This window comes from Rhinopithecus roxellana, chromosome 19, assembly GCF_007565055.1.
Source record: "Rhinopithecus roxellana isolate Shanxi Qingling chromosome 19, ASM756505v1, whole genome shotgun sequence".
Taxonomy (NCBI): domain Eukaryota; kingdom Metazoa; phylum Chordata; class Mammalia; order Primates; family Cercopithecidae; genus Rhinopithecus; species Rhinopithecus roxellana.
This window is the reverse complement of record NC_044567.1, coordinates 63,233,835-63,252,040: the sequence shown is the minus strand read 5'-3', so window position 1 is coordinate 63,252,040 and position 18,206 is coordinate 63,233,835. Positions and strand designations below refer to the sequence as shown.

General features: G+C 55.0%; 1 protein-coding gene across 1 annotated transcript in view; it reads left to right on the top strand.

Annotated features, from left to right (window-relative positions):
* QRICH2 (glutamine rich 2) overlaps window positions 1–18,206 on the top strand; it is a 33,428-nt gene that overhangs the window by 11,636 nt on the left and 3,586 nt on the right. The window contains exons 5-18 of the mRNA XM_030924105.1: window positions 6,132–6,217; window positions 8,271–8,368; window positions 8,873–8,987; window positions 11,160–11,411; window positions 12,312–12,434; window positions 12,537–12,611; window positions 12,814–12,978; window positions 13,111–13,232; window positions 13,842–13,907; window positions 14,130–14,231; window positions 15,079–15,279; window positions 15,913–16,060; window positions 16,742–16,829; window positions 17,570–17,698. Coding sequence (XP_030779965.1) covers window positions 8,943–8,987; window positions 11,160–11,411; window positions 12,312–12,434; window positions 12,537–12,611; window positions 12,814–12,978; window positions 13,111–13,232; window positions 13,842–13,907; window positions 14,130–14,231; window positions 15,079–15,279; window positions 15,913–16,060; window positions 16,742–16,829; window positions 17,570–17,698 — 1,516 coding nt within the window. The 5' untranslated portion in view covers window positions 6,132–6,217; window positions 8,271–8,368; window positions 8,873–8,942. The remainder of the gene's footprint in view (window positions 1–6,131; window positions 6,218–8,270; window positions 8,369–8,872; window positions 8,988–11,159; window positions 11,412–12,311; window positions 12,435–12,536; window positions 12,612–12,813; window positions 12,979–13,110; window positions 13,233–13,841; window positions 13,908–14,129; window positions 14,232–15,078; window positions 15,280–15,912; window positions 16,061–16,741; window positions 16,830–17,569; window positions 17,699–18,206) is intronic.

The following is an 18,206-nucleotide window of genomic DNA, read 5'->3' as shown; positions in this document are numbered from 1 at the left end:
CAGGTTCAAGCAATTCTCCTGCCTTAGCCTCCTAAGTAGCTGAGATTACAGGCATATGCCGCCACACCCAGCTAGTTTTTGTATTATTAGTAGAGATGGGGCTTCACCATGTTGGTCAGGCTGGTCTTGAACTCCTGACCTCATGATCCACCCACGAAGGCCTCCCAAAGTGCTGGGATTACAGGCATGAGCCACCGCTACCAGCCTCAGTTTTGTTTTTTCTTGTTACAGACAGGAGGGTAAATCCAGCCCCTGTTACTTCATCTTGGCTGGAAATGGAAGTGGTTCATTCTTTTCATGGATTAATAGCATCTACTGTATTGCTGACCAGAAATATCTCAGTCCCTTATTGATGATATATCTTATCAACGATGCTGCAGACCCCATCATTGTATGTAAAGCTTGGCATCCTTTGGTGAGGATTCAGAGAAAATTCCTATCTGTGGAGTTTCTCGGTCCATCGGTTTGCATGTTTAAATTTTATTTATTTATTTATTTATTTTTGAGATGGTGTCTCGCTGTGTTGCACAGGCTGGAGTGCAGTGGCGTGATCTTGGCTCACTGCACCCTCTGCCTTTTGGGTTCAAGGGATTCTCCTGAGTAGCTGTGATTACAGGTGTGCAGTACCAAGCCTGGCTACTATTTTTGTATTTTTAGTAGAGACCGGGTTTCACCATGTTGGTCAAGCTGGTCTCGAACTCCTGACTTCAAGTGATCCACCCGCCTCAGCCTCCTGTCAGCGTGTTTCTTTATGTCAAGCTTAGCTTTTAGGACCAGAGGGCTTTTTTCTCCAGGGTCCCTAAATCATCCTAGTCAGAACTTCCAGATTTCCTTTCTTCCCGCTCTGATAGTGAATATTTTGACTGTTATTGATTTCCTTCTTCCTCTCCAACCAGGGCTCAGAAACACTTATGGGATTTTCTAAGCGCAGAGGGTTCACTTCCTTAACATCACCTGATGGGACTCTAAGCGGAGCCTCTACCAAGCAACCAAGTATTGACCAGGCTCTGGATTCTGCCGGTGGTCTTGGCCCGGATCAGACTGCATCAGGATCTGGTGGCGCAGCACACCCCTCTGATGGGGTTACCAGTAGGGAGCAAAGCAGGGGCCCCTCTGGTACTGGTAGACAGCAGCAGCCGAGGGCCCATGATGAAGCTGGCATGCCACGACTCCATCAGTCTTCTGTATTCCAATTCAAATCAGACTCAGATCGTCGCAGGAGTAGAGAGAAGCTTACCTCGACACTTCCAAGAAGAGATGAACGAGATGCACGTCCTGGTCCAGTTCAACAGGACTTAACCTCAGCCAGGGAGCAGCCCAGTAGGGTGCCCGCTAGCCAGAGTCAGGTCCATCTAAGGTCAGATCGCCGTGGGTTAGAACCAACTGGCATGGATCAGCCTGGATTAGTGCACGCTGGCACTTACCTACATGGTGTGGTACCCCTCAGCATGGGTCAGCTTCGTGTGCCACCACCTGAAATGGATGATCAGGAATGGGGACGACTTGTCATAGATGAGCAACGTATGTTGCCACCATCAGTACCTGGCAGAGACCAGCAAGGATTGGAATTACCTAGCACAGACCAACATGGTCTGGTTTCAGTCGGTGCATATCAGCATGGTATGGTACTTCCTGGCACAGACCAACGCAGTGTGGAACCACTTGGCATGGATCAGCGTGGATTTGTAATATCAGGCATGGGTCAGCAAGGACTGGTAGCCGCTGGAGTGGACCAGCAAGGATTGATATTGCCTGTCATAGATCAACATAGACTGATTCTACCTTTTACAGACCAGCATGGTTTGGTATCACCTGGGTTGATGCCAATTAGTGCAGATCGGCAAGGTTTTGTGCAGCCCAGTTTGGAAGCAACTGGCTTCATACAACCTGGCACAGAACAGCATGATTTGATCCAGTCTGGCAGATTTCAGCATGCTTTGGTGCAGCCTGGTGCATATCAGCCTGGCTTGGTCCAACCTGGTGCAGATCAGCATGGTTTGGTCCCGCCTGGAATAGATCAGTCTGGTTTGGCCCAACCTGGTAGAGATCAGCATGGTTTGATCCAGCCTGGCACAGGTCAGCATGATTTGGTCCAATCTGGCACAGGTCAGGGTGGCTTGGTACAGCCTGGTGTAGATCAGCCCGGCATGGTCCAACCTGGCAGATTTCAGCATGCTTTGGTGCAGCCTGGTGCATATCAGCCTGACTTGGTCCAACCTGATGCAGATCCGTATGGTTTGGTCCAGCCTGGAATGGATCAGTCTGGTTTGGCCCAACCTGGTAGAGATCAGTATGGTTTGGTCCAATCTGGCACAGGTCAGGGTGGCTTGGTACAGCCTGGTGTAGATCAGCCTGACATGGTCCAACCTGGTGCAGATCAGCATGATTTGGTGCAGATTGGTGCATATCCACCTGGTTTGGTACCGCCTGGCATGGGTCAGCATGGTCTAATACAATCTGGTGCATTTCCCAGTGGCTGGATACAGCCTGATGTGTATCTACCTGGACTGGTACAGCCTGGTACATATCCACATAGTTTGGTACAGCCTGGTGCAGATCCACGTAATTTGGTCCAACCTGGTATAGATCAACGTGGTTTGGTTCAGCTAGGAGCTGACCAATATGGTTTTGTGCAGCCTGGCATAGATCAGCTTGGTTTGGTGCAACGTGGTGCAGATCAGCAAGGTTTGGTCCAGTCTGGTGCAGTTCAGTATGGTGTGGTACAACCTGGAATGGATCAGCATGGTTTGGCACAACCTGGTGCACTTCAGAGTAGTTTGGGGCAACCTGGTGCAGTTCAGCATGGTTTTGTCCAACCTGGAGTGGATCAGCGTGGTTTGGTACAACCTGGTGCAGTTCAGCCTGGTCTGGTCCAACCTGGAGTGGATCAGCGTGGTTTGGTACAACCTGGTGCAGATCAGCGTGGTTTGGTCCAACCTGGAGTGGATCAGCGTGGTTTGGTACAACCTGATTCACTTCAGCATGCCTTGGTACAACCTGGTGCAGTTCAGCCTGGTCTGGTCCAACCTGGAGTGGATCAGCGTGGTTTGGTACAACCTGGTGCAGTTCAGCCTGGTCTGGTCCAACCTGGAGTGGATCAGCATGGTTTGGTACAACCTGGTGCAGTTCAGCCTGGTCTGGTCCAACCTGGAGTGGATCAGCGTGGTTTGGTACAACCTGGTGCAGATCAGCGTGGTTTGGTCCAACCTAGAGTGGATCAGCGTGGTTTGGTACAACCTGATTCACTTCAGCGTGCCTTGGTACAACCTGGTGCAGTTCAGCCTGGTCTGGTCCAAACTGGAGTGGATCAGCATGGTTTGGTACAACCTGGTGCAGATCAGCGTGGTCTGGTCCAACCTGGAGTGGATCAGCGTGGTTTGGTACAACCTGGTGCAGATCAGTGTGGTCTGGTCCAACCTGGAGTGGATCAGCGTGGTTTGGTACAACCTGGTGCAGTTCAGCCTGGTCTGGTCCAACCTGGAGTGGATCAGCGTGGTTTGGTACAACTTGGTGCAGATCAGCGTGGTCTGGTCCAACCTGGAGTGGATCAGCGTGGTTTGGTACAACCTGGTGCAGATCAGCGTGGTCTGGTCCAACCTGGAGTGGATCAGCGTGGTTTGGTACAACCTGGTGCAGTTCAGCCTGGTCTGGTCCAACCTGGAGTGGATCAGCGTGGTTTGGTACAACTTGGTGCAGATCAGCGTGGTCTGGTCCAACCTGGAGTGGATCAGCGTGGTTTGGTACAACCTGGTGCAGATCAGAGTGGTTTGGCACAAGTTGGTGCAGTTCAGCATAGTTTGGTGCAACCTGGTGCAGATCAGCGTGGTTTGGGCCAACCTGGAGCGGATCAGCGTGGTTTGGTACAACCTGGTGAAGTTCAGCGTGGTTTGGTGCAACCTGGTGCAGATCAGCGTGGTTTGATCCAACCTGGAGTGGATCAGCGTGGTTTGGTACAACCTGGTGAAGTTCAGCGTAGCTTGGTCCAACCTGGTGCAGTTCAATATAGTTTGATGCAACCTGGTGCAGTTCAGCGTAGTTTGGTCCCACCTGGTGCAGTTCAGCGTGGTTTGGTCCAACCTGGAGTGGATCAGCATGGTTTGGTCCAACCTGGAGTGGATCAGCGTGGTTTGGTCCAACCTGGAATGGATCAGCGTGGCTTGGTCCAACCTGGTGCAGGTCAGCCTGGTTTGGTCCAGCCTGGCACAGGTCAACTTCGTATGGTGCAGCCTGGAATAGATCAGCAAGGTTTGGTGCAACCTCAGGCAGATCCACGTGGCTTGGTACAACCTGGTGCCTATCCTCTTGGTTTGGTCCAACCTGGTGCATATTTGCATGATTTGTCTCAACCTGGGACATATCCACATGGTTTGGTGCAGCCTGGAATGGAGCGATATGGTTTGAGACAATCTGGTGCATATCAGCCAGGCTTGACAGCACCAGGCACAAAGCTTTGTGGCTCTTCAACATTCCAGGCAGATTCTACAGGTTTTATATCGGCACGTCCATATCAACATGGTATGGTACCTCCTGGCAGAGAACAACATGGCCAGATGTCACCACTTCTAGCCAGTCAACGTTTGGCATCACCTGGTATAGACCAAAGGAGCTTGGTACCACCAGAAACTTATCAGCAAGGTTTGATGCATCCTGGCACAGACCAGCACGGCCCAATACCATTGAGTACAGGTTTGGGATCTACACACCCAGATCAACAGCATTTGGCATCACCTGACCCAGGTAAGCATGAGCAGGTACATCCAGATGCAGCTCAGCACGGCTGTGCTTCCTCTCTCTCTCTCAGTCCTGATTCAATGTGTCCTGGTTATGGTGACCCAGGTTACCTCAGTGCTGATCAGCATGGCCAGGAAGGTTTGGATCCAAGCAGAACACGAGCCTCGGACCAACCTGGAATTCCTGCCCAGAAGGCCCCAGGCCAAGATGTCACCCTTTTCCGGAGTGCAGACTCCCTCCACCGAGTCTCATCAGAAAGGAGCGAAGTCTCGAGTGAAGTCCTGAGTGAGCGACGCGATTCACTGTATAAAATGAGTTCTAGTTTCCCCACGGCAGTGGAGACATTTCGTCTGCTGGGAGAGCTCAGTGGCCTCTATGTGGGGCTAAAGGAGAGTATGAAGGATCTGGATGAGGAGCAGGCTGGCCAAACCGACGCGGAGAAGATCCAGTTCCTACTGGCACAGATGGGTGGGTGCTGCTTGCCTAGAGAGGAGAAACCACTGTCTCTGTTTTCAGCTGGTTTCATCCTTTTCTTTCCCTGGTCTCAACTCCTGGCTGCTACACGTCTCCCTGAGTCTCTGAAAACAGCATGTCATTCAGAGCATGTCCCACAGCCTCCAGAGTCCAAAAAAATGGGTGGGCAAAGGAGAGAACTAAGCCCCAGGAGAGGAGTGGAACGGGTTCTTGTGGCTTTGTCAGGCTCTCTGCACAGCAGCTAGGGAAAGTGTCTGGTTATAGAAAGCAGTAGCGTTCGGAGGTGGGCGGGAGCGAATGTTGAAGAATTAAACTTAACATTTTGACTGGGAGCAATGGCTCACACCTGTAATCCCAGCACCTTGGGAAGCAGAGCCGAGTGGATAGCTTGAGGCCAAGAGTTCGAGACCAGCCTGGGCAACATGGCAAAATCCTATCTCTACAAAAAAAAAAAATTAGCCAGGCGTGGTGGCACACACCTGTAGTCCCAGCTACTCGGGAAGCTGAGGTGGGAAGATTGTTTGAGCCAGGGAGGCAGAGGTTGCAGTGAGCTGTGATCGCAGCACCGCACTCCAGCCTGGGTGACAGAGCAAGACCCTGTCTCAAACAAAACAAAACTGAACATTTGCCTGTTCCCAACTCCAAGCCCAGAGAGTAATTAAGATTGTTTGCAGGGGGTGGAATTCGTGAGTCAGTTGTCCCAGAGCCCTTTAGGATGTCAGGCATTAGGTGGATGTTTCATGGGCGAAGGACAGCTCTCTCTCCCTTCTTCCCACCCACCTTTCCCAGTCACCAGGAGACACAGGATACAGTGATAGGTTCTGCTGTCCTCTAGGGTAGCTTCAGTGTTGCAGGGGCTGGAAATGGAGATTGGGAGCCCACCAGAGATCTAACCCCTCTGATCATAAGGCCTCTGCTTTCCATAGTCAAAAGGACCGTACCTTCTGAACTGCAGGAGCAGCTGAAGACTGTAAAGACACTAGCCAAAGAAGTTCGGCAGGAAAAAGCCAAAGTAAGGACGAGTCAACCCATTTTGTCTTTTTTTTGTTTGGGACGGAGTTTCACTCGTCGCCCTGGTTGGAGTGCAGTGGCACCACCTTGGCGCACCGCAACCTCCACCTCCCGGGTTCAAGCGATTCTCATGCCTCAGCCTCTCGAGTAGCTGGGATTACAGGCATGTGCCACCATGCCCAGCTAATTTTGTATTATTATTTGTATTATTAGTAGAGATGGGGTTTCTCCATGTTGGTCAGGCTGGTCTTGAACTCCCAACCTCAGATGATCTGCCCACCTTGGCCTCCCAAAGTGCTGGGATTACAGGCGTGAGCCACCGCGCCCAGCCCCCACTTTGTCTTTTAATGATAATAATAGCACTTTCCATTTGTATTTTATGGATTAAATAGTCCTTTCTCTTACATTATTATCTAATTGGATCTTTGCAATCCTATCAGATAGGAAATGCACCTTGGGTATCATCCTGTTCATTTCCTGGATCTAAAACCTGATGCTCAGGCTGGGCGCAGTGGCTCAGGCCTATAATCCCAGCACTTTGGGAGGCCAAGGCAGGAGGATTACTTGAGCCCAGGAGCTCGAGACCAGCCTGGGCAACATAGCAAGGTCTTATCTCTACCAAAAATTTAAAAATTAGCCAGACATGGTGGTACATGCCTGTAGTCTCAGCTACTTGGGAGGCTGAGGCAGGAGGATCACTTAAGCCTGAGTTTGAGGCTGCAGTAAGCTATGATCATGCCACAGCACTCCAGGCTGAGTGAGAGGGCAAGACCTGGTCTCTAAAAAAAATTTTTTTTAAACTGATGCTCAAAGCTATTATGATTCAGCTGAGCCAAATGATGATGACTTTGCTCTTTTCATTATCTGTGGCAGCCTTGGAGTCCAGTTTGTGAGATTTTCTGGGGCCAGAGGTCATTGCAAGGGACTGCCAGATCCCTTCAGACATTCTCCTTTTTTTTTTTTTTTTAATTGAGACGGAGTCTCGCCCTGTTGCCCAGGCTAGAGTGCAGTGATGTGATCTCGGCTCACTGCAACCTCTGCCCTCTGGGCTCAAGCTATTCTCATGCCTCAGCCTCCCAAGTAGCTGGGATTACAGGCATGTGTGTTCATGCCCAGCTAATTTTTGTATTTTTAGTAGAGACAGGTTTCACCATGTTGGTCAGGCTTGTCTGGAACTCCAGACCTCAGGTGATCCTCCCACCTCAGCCTCCCAAAGTGCTGGGATTACAGGTGTGACCCACCACGCCCGGCCCAGTCATTCTTTTTTTTTTTTTTTTTCTCGCTTTGTTGCCCAGACTGGAGTGCGGTGGCGCGATCTCAGCTCACCGCAAGCTCCGCCTCCCGGGTTCACTGCCATTCTCCTGCCTCAGCCTCCCGAGCAGCTGGGACTACAGGTGCCCGCCACCACACCCGGCTAATTTTTTGTATTTTTAGTAGAGACGGGGTTTCACCGTGTTAGCCAGGATGGTCTTAATCTTCTGACCTCATGATCTGCCCGCCTTGGCCTCCCAAAGTTCTGGGATTACAGGCGTGAGCCACTGCGCCCCACCTTTGTTTGTTTGTTTTTTTTTGTAAGACTGATTCTTGCTCTGTTGCCCAGGCTGGAGTGCAGTGGCACGATCTCACCTCACTGCAACCTCTGCCTCCTGGATTCAAATGATTCTCATGTCTTAGCCTCCTGAGTAGCTGGTATTACAGGCGCCAGCTACCACACCCGGCTAATTTTTGTATTTTTTAGTAGAGACGGGGTTCCCCTTGTTGGCAAGGCTGGTCTTGAACTCCTGACCTCAGGTGATCTGCCCAGCTCAGCCTCTCAAAGTGCTGGGATTACAGGCGTGAGCCATCGTGCCTGGCCCAGTCATCCTCTTAATGCCAGCTTTCTACATCCATGGGATGGATGAATGGGTGGATGGATGTCCACAAGGGCTCCTGGCTTTTGTCGGAGAGGGTTAGGTTAGTAGAGGGAATGGGGAGGGCTGGCATGAGCTGCAAGGGCACACTTGGGAAGCGGGAGCTCAGGCCTGCCTGACCCTCCTCATTCACTGGGTTTGTAGGTGGAAAGACTGCAAAGGATCCTGGAGGGGGAAGAGAATCAAGAAGCAGGGAAGGAACTGAAAGCTGGAGAGCTGAGATTACAGCTGGGTGTCCTCAGGTAAAATCCCCCAGCTAAGAGCAGCTGGCCCCCTGGAATAGTGAATCTCAGCCAAGGAGATGATGGTGGCCAGTGGCTCCCTCCTGCCCCTGAATGGACCACTGTCTTTGGCCTGGATTGTGTCTGCTCTTCAGATTGTCCATGTCTAGTTCAAGGAACTGGTAGAAGCTCCCCAGGTTCCCAGAACAACTCGGGACCAGGTCTTGGAAAAGCAAAAATAAGCTTCTTAGACTCTGTCCCCAGTCGGAGGCTGAAGGAGACCACTTCTGATGACCCCTCTGAGCTCTCTCTTTGCAGTGCCCAGTCCCACCGCCCAGAAGCCTCCCAGGACACAGGCAGAGCCCGGGACTCCCTAGACAAAATCCAGTGGAGGGGGGTGGAGGGTGAGAGACCTCCAGCTGTGTCTGCATCCCCCTGCGTCCCTGATGGCCCAGGCTCTGCATGGGTGGGCTCGGGTCTCTGGCCTGACTGTGGAGTCTGGCAGTGTCTTGTCGTGCACCACAGAGTCACCGTGGCTGACATTGAGAAGGAACTGGCCGAGTTGAGGGAGAGCCAAGACAGGGGCAAGGCCGCCATGGAGAATTCTGTCTCCGAAGCCTCCCTTTACCTGCAGGACCAGGTGAGGATTCCCCACTCTTCAGCTCCAGGTACCAAGGGCCCTTCTCAGAGCTGGCTTGTCCCTGCCCTCCCATCTCTCATCAAAAACCAGGTCCCTCCCGTCCCCTGTGTGTGTGTGTGTGTGGTGTGTGGGCAGGGGGTGGGGAGGCGGTGGTGAATGTGTCCAGGATCCAGATCCCTCCTTATCCAAAGGCAGCTCTGAGTCCACAGGGGCAAGTGGCAAGGGAAAGGAACCCTTACAACACCTGTCTACCTCCCATTCGATCTTTCCCTAACTTTCTTTTTTTTTTTTTTGAGATGGAATTTCACTCTTGTTGTCCAGGCTGGAGTGCAGTGTCACAATCTTGGCTCATTGCAACCTCCGCCTCCCAGGTTCAAGCGATTCTCCTGCCTAAGTGTCCTGAGTAGCCAGGACTACAGGCATGTGCTACCATGCTCAGCTAATTTTTGTATTTTTGGTAGAGAAGGCGTTTCACCATGTTGGCCAAGCTGGTCACGATCTTTGCCTATCTTCTTTATGATATAATTCATATATCAATACATTCACCCTTTTAAATGGAATAAGGTAGTTTTTAGCACATTCACAAAGTTGTGCAGCTATCACCACAATCTAATTCCAAAGCATTTAATCACCCCAGAAAGAAACCCTGTGACTCTTAGCACTCTCTCCCCATGCCCTTCTATCCCTCAGCCCCTGACAACCACGAATCTGCTTTCTGCCACTATGGATTTGTCTATTCTAGACATTTCATATAAATGGAATCATACAACATACGACTTTTGTATCTGGCTTCTTGCACTTAGCATGATGTTTTCAAGGCTCATCCATGTTGTAGCATGTGTCAATACTCCATTCTTTTTTATGGCTTCATAGCATTCCATTCTGTGTCTATGCCATAATTTGTTTATCTAGTCATCAGTTGAAAGACATCTGGGTTGTTTCCATCCTTTGGCTATTATGAATAATGCTGCTATGTACATTCATGTATAAGTTGTTTTTTTTTTGAGACGGAGTCTCACTGTGTCACTCAGACTGGAATGCAGTGACTCGATCTTGGCTCACTGCAAGCTCCGCCTCCTGGGTTCACACCATTCTTCCACTTTTCCAGAGAGAACTGGCCGGTCCCTCTGCATCCGGGGCCCTCAAAGGTGCCTGCCTCCGGGCAGGCTCTTCTGGTTGTAAGTGGCAAGCATCTCTGTGAGCCTACACAAGAGGGTGCTGCCCTGGGGATGTGCAGCTGCAGGGAGTGGAGGAAAAGGGAACCTCCAGGCCATGGGGAAGGGCATGTCCGCCTGTCCCTCTGCATCTGCTTTTGTGGGTACCCATGTCCCTCTCCTTACCCATCCTCTGAGCCCCCACGTCTCTCTCCCATTCCACTCTCAATCCACCTTGCTCTCCTTCGTGCTCCACAGTGGCTGCCCCAGCCCTGCAGAGTCCTTTCTGCTCCATTACCCACTCCTAAGAGAGGAGCCTAGGTTGGCCCAGCCTCTCTTTTTGAGCCCAGCAACATGTCAGAGGTCTTTGGCCAGTTGAGGGACCGGCTGCCCTTGGATCAGATGTCTACCTGGGAACCCTCATTTGGGGTGAGGAATGGGACCCACGGGATGCAGAGGAGAACACCGGTGCAAACCCCTTCCAGGGCAAGAGCACCGCCCAGCCCAGGAGAGGCCTAGGAGTAGTGTCAGCACCTGCCACGTTCCTGTATCGTGAGTTATTTACATGCTAGGTGGACAGAGCATGTCCGTTCTCCCTGGCATGTGAACAGGAGCATGTGCAAGCCCACCCCTCACAGCCCCAGAAACCGGGGCGGGGCCTGTGTGTCGTTAGGGTCCTCTGTATGTTTATGGCCCAGCTAACTGGCAGTAGCACTTTACGATTTAGCTAAAGAAGAGATATTCTCATGCTAAGCCAAGCCGGTGGGCTGGCTGGAGAAAGCTCCTCTGGCAAGGGCTTGGCTCAGAGGTTGACACTGTGCTCCCGGAGAACTCTCTCTACTCATCATTTACTGAATAGATGCCCATGATGGCACATGCTCTGGGAGGCACTGAGGATGCAGCGACTGCCCAGGGTGCATCAGGGAAAGGCACACAGGCTAGGAGCAGTGCCAGCATGGGCAGAGCATGGCCATGACTGGCCTCACTGCCCTGCTGCTGCCATCTCTCCTGCATGCAGTTGGACAAGCTCAGGATGATCATTGAGAGCATGCTGACCTCCTCCTCCACACTCCTGTCCATGAGCATGGCCCCGCACAAGGCCCACACCTTGGCTCCTGGCCAGATCGACCCTGAGGCTACCTGTCCAGCCTGCAGCCTGGATGTGGGCCATCAGGTCAGCATGCTGGTGCAGCGCTATGAGCAACTCCAAAACATGGTCAACAGCCTGGTTGTCTCCCGACCCTCCAAGAAGGCCAAGCTTCAGAGACAGGTGGGGCTCTGCTCGCCTTTCTCCTGCTGCAACTGGACATGGCCCCACAAGGGAGGGTCACCCTGCTGCAGACCCACGGAAGTGGGGCGGGTGTTTGGGCCTCAAGGTCAGCTCTCCATGGTGGAGCCCTTTAGCCAGATCCCACAAGAGTCCCTGGTCTTTCTGCAGGTCCACAGCAAGGGTAGCAGCAGAACTAGCTTTGGGCACAGGAGACCATGGGGAAGAGCTGGCTTGATGGGGTGGGACAGCACATGCTGGCTGAGGACAGATCAGTGCCCTTTGCGTGCCCTGGAAACACAGGCCCAACTGTAGATGTTGGCTCCCTGGCACACGGGTCTTCTGACCCCTTCTCAATTTCCCTCCAAAGGGCAGGCTCGCTGGTGGGGGTGGGCACAGCCACAAGTCCTGGGTCCTGCCTCTTGGGCTGAGGAACTCAGATTTGGGCCAGGAGCAGAGGGGAGAATAAAGCCTACAGCCCAGCTCTCAAGCGCCCCGGGACAGCACATCACTCCTGAGCCTCTGTCACCTTTACTCACCCCCCACTGGCAAGCCAGGGTCCCGAGGCTAGTCCGTGGGGATGTAGGTGACGGACGCTTGTGTCCTGTAGGGGTGGACACAGGCAGAGGGCCTTCTGCACTGTTAGTGGGAAATTCTTTTCCATTGTTGTTTTTGAGACAGAGTCTCCTTATGTTGCCCAGGCTGTTCTCGAACTCCTGGGCTCAAGTGATCCTTTTGCCTCGCCCCAGCTTCCCAAAGTGCCAGGATTACAGGCACGAGCCACCGCTCCCAGCCTTGGAGATGTTTTAAGAGCCAACTTACCTGGGGGCAGCAATACTAAGGCAGCAGGGGGTGGGATCGCGCCAGCAGCCTCCGAGAGCCTTCCCATCCCTCCTGCCGCAGGACGAGGAGCTACTGGGCCGCGTGCAAAGTGCCATCCTGCAGGTACAGGGCGACTGCGAGAAGCTTAACATCACCACCAGCAACCTCATCGAGGACCATCGGCAGAAACAGAAGGACATTGCTGTGAGCGGCCGCAGGGTGGCGGGGATGGGGCCGGGGCTCAGTGTGGTGCCCCAGCCCCGTAGCTGCTGGCTCTTTTTTCCTCTGTTCACTTGGCCTCCCCAGATGCTGTACCAGGGTCTGGAGAAGCTCGAAAAGGAAAAGGCCAACAGGGAGCACCTGGAAATGGAGATTGATGTGGTGGGTGCCGGGCCCCAGCAGCCACGCTGTGTCCCAGGGCGGTCTCGCCGGCTGTTCTTTGAGAGACTGAGTGGAGGGGAGCTGGCAAGAGGAGTGTGGGCTTTCAGAAACCTGCCTGGTGATAGGGGTTGACACACCCAGGGAATGGGGCCCCTCCATGGCCATCTCCCAGATGCAGGGACCTCTGTCTGTCTCTGGGCAGAAAGCCGACAAGAGTGCTCTGGCCACCAAAGTGAGCCGTATCCAGTTTGATGCCACCACAGAGCAGCTGAACCACATGATGCAGGAGCTGGTGGCCAAGATGAGCGGGCAGGAGCAGGACTGGCAGAAGATGCTGGACAAGCTGCTCACAGAGATGGACAACAAGGTAAGACAGGGGCATGGCGGGGCTCTCCATCCCACGGCCCTGCCTCCAGGATTGGGACAGCACCACCTTCTCCTGGATCAGCCCCCTACCTACTTCCTTAGAGGTCCCCTGGGCCCCCTTTCCCTGCCGCAGCTGGACCGCCTGGAGCTGGACCCAGTGAAGCAGTTGCTGGAGGATCGGTGGAAATCGCTGCGACAGCAGCTCAGGGAGCGCCCCCCACTCTACCAGGCAGACGAGGCAGCTGCCATGCGGAGGTGACACCTGGGAGGCAGGGGAGGAGGCTGGCACGCTCTTCGGAGGGTGAGGGCAGGGGGGCTGGGGGTCCCCAGACAAACAGCTCCTGCCAGTGCACAGCGGGTCCTTCCCAGGACTGTCTCATGGTTGGAGGGACAGAAGTTTAAGAGCTTGAAACGCTCCTCTAGCTCAGGCCCCTTCGTATTACAGCAGAGAAAGGGAGGAGGGGAGGCTTAAGGCTCTCTGGGTTTGGCTGAGCTAAGCTGGGCCTTTGGGACAGGGAGAGGTCCTCAATACCCAGAGCTGAGACAGCTCCTGGGGGCCTGGCCCGTAGGACCTGGCCCATGGTAGGCTTGAATTCCAGGATTCCCATTCGTGGTCGCCAGGGGGCCCCCGAGACTTGCACAGAGCACCCTCAGGGGCCCAAGGGAAGCCTGCTGGCTTTGGGTTAGGGCAGGGAGGTCTGGGATGTGAGCCTGGAGGTGGGAGCAGATGGATTCTCGGGAGCAGGGACAAGATCTGCACCCTGGTGGGCTGAGCTTCCAGCCTGCCTGGCCTGCAGGGTCGCAAGCCCTTCTGGGACTTCTGGGCAGAGCACTTACCCTGTGTGTACGTCCCATTCCTAACAGGCAGCTTCTGGCACATTTCCACTGCCTTTCATGTGACCGGCCCTTGGAGACACCTGTGACCGGACAGTGAGTGCCCACACCACTGGCACATGGCCTCGCATGGCAGGGCTGTGTCTCCTCCCTTCTCCACCTGTGTCCACCTGTCCTCTCCCTTTCTTTCATGTGTCTACTTCCAGCCCTTGCTCCCTCGCAGGCCGGGGGCGGTGGGAAGGTTCTTTAAGCAGGTGGATTTGGGGGACGGGACTTGTCCCACTCTGACCTGTCCCTTCTCGCTCTGTCCCTGCTCAGCGCCATCCCCGTGACCCCCGCGGGTCCAGGCCTACCTGGCCACCATTCCATCCGCCCCTACACGGTGTTTGAACTGGAGCAGGTCCGGCAGCATAGCCGCAAGTATGGGACAGCAGGGTCTGGGGCCAGGGCTCTGGATGGGGAAGGCAGAGGACAGGGGTGACTCCGGAGGGCCCGGCGGAATATGACAGAAGGCAGCGCTGTGGTATAGTGTGGAGAGCCTCCTCCTTGGAGTGGGACAGTGGGGGCAGCAGGCCAATTTCTGAACTAGCTCCCTGGCAGTTCTCAGGGCATGAGCGTAGGAGGCAGACCTAGTCACACTTGCCTTTGGGAGTTACGGTGGGACTTTGTCAAGGTCACCAGCTGCCTCTGAGAGCTCCTCTACTTCTCGACCTCTTCCCCAGCCTTTGGCTGTCTCAGCAACCCCGGGATTAGAGCGGTCGGGGGAGGGTCTGGCATAGCTCAGCCGGAGGGTGGGTTCAGCCAACGAAGGAGGCTGGCGGCGGGCATCTCATGCTCCCTCCGGCTCCTGCCCGCCTCTCTGCTGCTCCCCTTCTCCTAAGGATGGGAGTCCATAGTTCAGAGGACTTCAGGCTGCTCTTTGAAGCCCCACAGGTTCCAGGTATGCGGGGGCCAGGTGCGCCGAGATGGGAAGGCCCGGGGCTGCCTTCAGCTCCTCCACCTGCAGGCAGCAGGGCTTTCGTCCATTTGGCTGGCCAACACTTTTCCATCTGAGGAAAGCCTTCTCGGCAAGTCTGGCCCTCAGATGCTGTGGAAAGGGCTACTGCTGAGGGGTCAAGCTGCCCAGCAACCCCCACCCTCAGCCAAGAGCCCATGGGACTAGCTGGGTCCTGCACAAAAGGGACCCGGAACTGAAGTATTCGGCTTACACAAGGTCAAGGCCCCCTCCATGGGCCAACCCTCCCTCTGTTCTGCTTACACCCTGCAGCCTCAAGCTGGGCAGTGCCTTCCCTCGGGGTGACCTGGCGCAGATGGAGCAGAGCGTGGGGCGCCTGCGCTCCATGCACTCCAAGATGCTGATGAACATCGAGAAGGTGCAGATCCACTTCGGGGGCTCCACCAAGGCCAGCAGCCAGATAATCCGCGAGCTGCTGCACGCCCAGTGCCTGGGCTCCCCCTGCTACAAACGGTATAGGAGAGGCAGGCGAGGCCATGGGGAGCAGGCGCCCAGCGACCAGGCTTGGCTTCTGCCCACGCACGGCTGTGCAGACAAATGCCTTTCCCCACTGCTGGGGAAGAAAAGGGAGTGCGTGTATGTGAAAGTGTGGGTGAGGGGTGTCAGTGTGTAATGTGTGTAAGCCATGTGTCTATGGGTGTGTGTCAGTGTATGAGTGTAAGGGTGTGTATGAGTGCGTGTGTGTGAGTGTGGGTGTTTATGTGTATGCATGTATGGGTACGTGTGTATGAGTATGTGTGTGTGCATGTGTATGAGTATGCGCGTGAGTACGTATCTTCGTATGTACATGTGTGTGTAAGGACCTGTGTGTATGTGTGTGTGAGCCTGTGTGTATGAGTACATGTGCATGTGTGTGAGTGTGTGGGTGTGTGTGCACACCTGCCCATGTGCACGGTCACTGGGGTGGCCTGGCCTCACGGCTGCTCTGCCCCCACTCGCCTGTTCCTGGGCCCCAGCTGCCCTGCCTCCCAGCAGCCCCTGAAGACAAGCTGCCCCACTTCCCTCTGGTCAGCCCCATCGTGGGTGAGTCCCAGACCACATCCCTGGCAGTCTGCTCCCGATGACTCCATCCTGTCTTCATCACAGGGTGACAGATATGGCCGATTACACCTACTCAACTGTGCCCCGGCGCTGCGGGGGCAGCCACACCCTCACCTACCCCTACCACCGCAGCCGCCCGCAGCACCCACCCCGGGGCCTGTATCCCACCGAGGAGATCCAGATTGCCATGAAGGTCAGGGCCCTGCCTGGAGCCACCAGGGAGGGAGGCCCTGACACAGCTCCAGATTCCTCAGTCATTCTCTAAAGCCACCAGAAGTCATCTCAGCCAGCCCTCTGCCTTGAGGCAATTCCTTAATCAGACCCAGTTAAAGCCTCAGGTTCTTATCCTTTTCTTGAAAGAAAGATTTATCCCAGCTGCCTGCCTGCCCAGCAGCATTCCGGCCTCCCAGGCCTCCCACCATGGCCCAGATACCATTTCACCTCCCTCTACCTTCTCGCTCCACCCTAGTGGAGGTGGGAAGAGAAAGCCGAAGGAGGTGTGGAAAAGAGAAAGCTGGATGTGGAAAAGAGAAACCCTGAGTGACTGAGTGATTTGTGCCCCTTTTGGGAGGTGGGTAGGTGCTGTTACTGTCCCATTCCACAGAAGATGAAATAGGGACAGGGTTGCCACCCACATCTCTGGCTCCAGGTCCATGCCCTTGCCCTGCTCATATGCGCTGTCATGGAGCTCGTGCGCCTGGGCTCTGCATGGTGGCTGCTGGGCACAGGCCATGCCCGGGTCCTCAAGGGGCTCCCAGAGCCCCCCAGGAGGGTTCTGAGACCACAGTGCTCTGTGTCTCAGGCCTGTGTGGAGGGGCCGGGGCCAGGGGGCTGTGGCCGCTACAATGGTGATGGTATCTGTCCACTTCTACAGCGTGATGAGGTGGACATCTTGGGCCTGGATGGCCACATTTACAAGGGACGGATGGACACAAGGCTGCCGGGCATCCTCAGCAAAGACAGTGAGTGGAGTCCAGAGGCCCCCAGGCGCCCCACTCGGGTCCAACAGGGCGTGCATCCATTGTGGGGCCTGGCACTTTTATGGGCCAGTGGACCCTGGGTGTCTTCCTTCTCCCCTCCCCTCACTCCAAATGTTCAGGTCTCTGGAGAAGCCACCAGGTAAATGTTCACAGGTGGAGGACAGCTGTCCAGCCTCAGCCGTCAGCTGGGATGGGGTGGCCCCGTGTTTTCTTGCCAGCCTCCATCCCAGCTGCACTGCTGGGCTCTCCTGTCTTGGCCTCTGTCCACGACATCATCAGGGCCTCCTCTTCCTTCAAAACTCAGCACAATGCCCTCTGCTGAGCCCCACTGCTTCAGCCCCCAAATGCCCGCCTCCTGTGGCAACGCCCGGAACCTGCTGTTGGTCACTTCCCATCATGCATTTAGCTGTGTATGCGCCTTTCTAGATGCCTCCCCTCCTGCCCTGGAAACCCCAGGTCAGAACTCACCCCTCACCTGGCACAGGGCTGACGTGTGCAGGTCCTCAGGGACTCTGTGTGAGTGGGTGGGGTGGGTGGGTGGCCACGAGAATGAATGAAGACTGCTTCTCTGGGGCGTAGCCACAAATTCAGAATGACGAGGACCCCACTCAGTGGAGGCTGGCCATGACCAGCAGCCCTGCAGCCCTCTCCCCACGCCCAGGGGTTCCCACAGAGCTCTCACCGCTGCCTCAGCACTGACCCTTCCCTCCTGCCCCCATCAGGCTCAGGGACCTCAAAGCGCAAGTCCCAGCAGCCCAGGCCCCATGTGCACAGGCCGCCATCCCTCGGCGGCAATGGCCACCTGCCCTCCCGGCCACAGAGCGCCCAGATGTCAGCTGGCAACATCTCAGGTAACTTCCCTCTGGGTGGGGCATCCTGCCAGGCCTCCCTACTGGCCCTGCCAGCCCCCTTTCCTGCCATGAAGGGCCACACCTTTATCTCCCTGGAGAGGGGAGGGCCTGGGAGCCGAAGGAGGTGTAGAAAAGACAAAGTTGTGTGTGGAAAAGAGAAACCCTGAGTGACTGATTCATGCCCCTTCTGGGAGGTGGGTAGGTGCTGTCACTGTCCCATTCCACAGAAGATGAAATAGGGACAGGGTCGCCACCCACATCTCTGGCTCCAGGTCCATGCCCTTGCCCTGCTCACGTGCGCTGTCATGGAGCTCGTGCGCCTGGGCTCTGCATGGTGGCTTCTGGGCACAGGCCGTGCCCGGGTCCCCAAGAGGCCCCTGACCCTGTCATGGAGGAACCTCTCTCTGCCGCCTGGCCTGGAAGATCCCTTGGGTCCTTGATCTCCCCAGGAGCTAAGTTGGGCCTGAAGGTCAGGGAGCTATGGACCCCCCAAGGTACTGGGCCATAC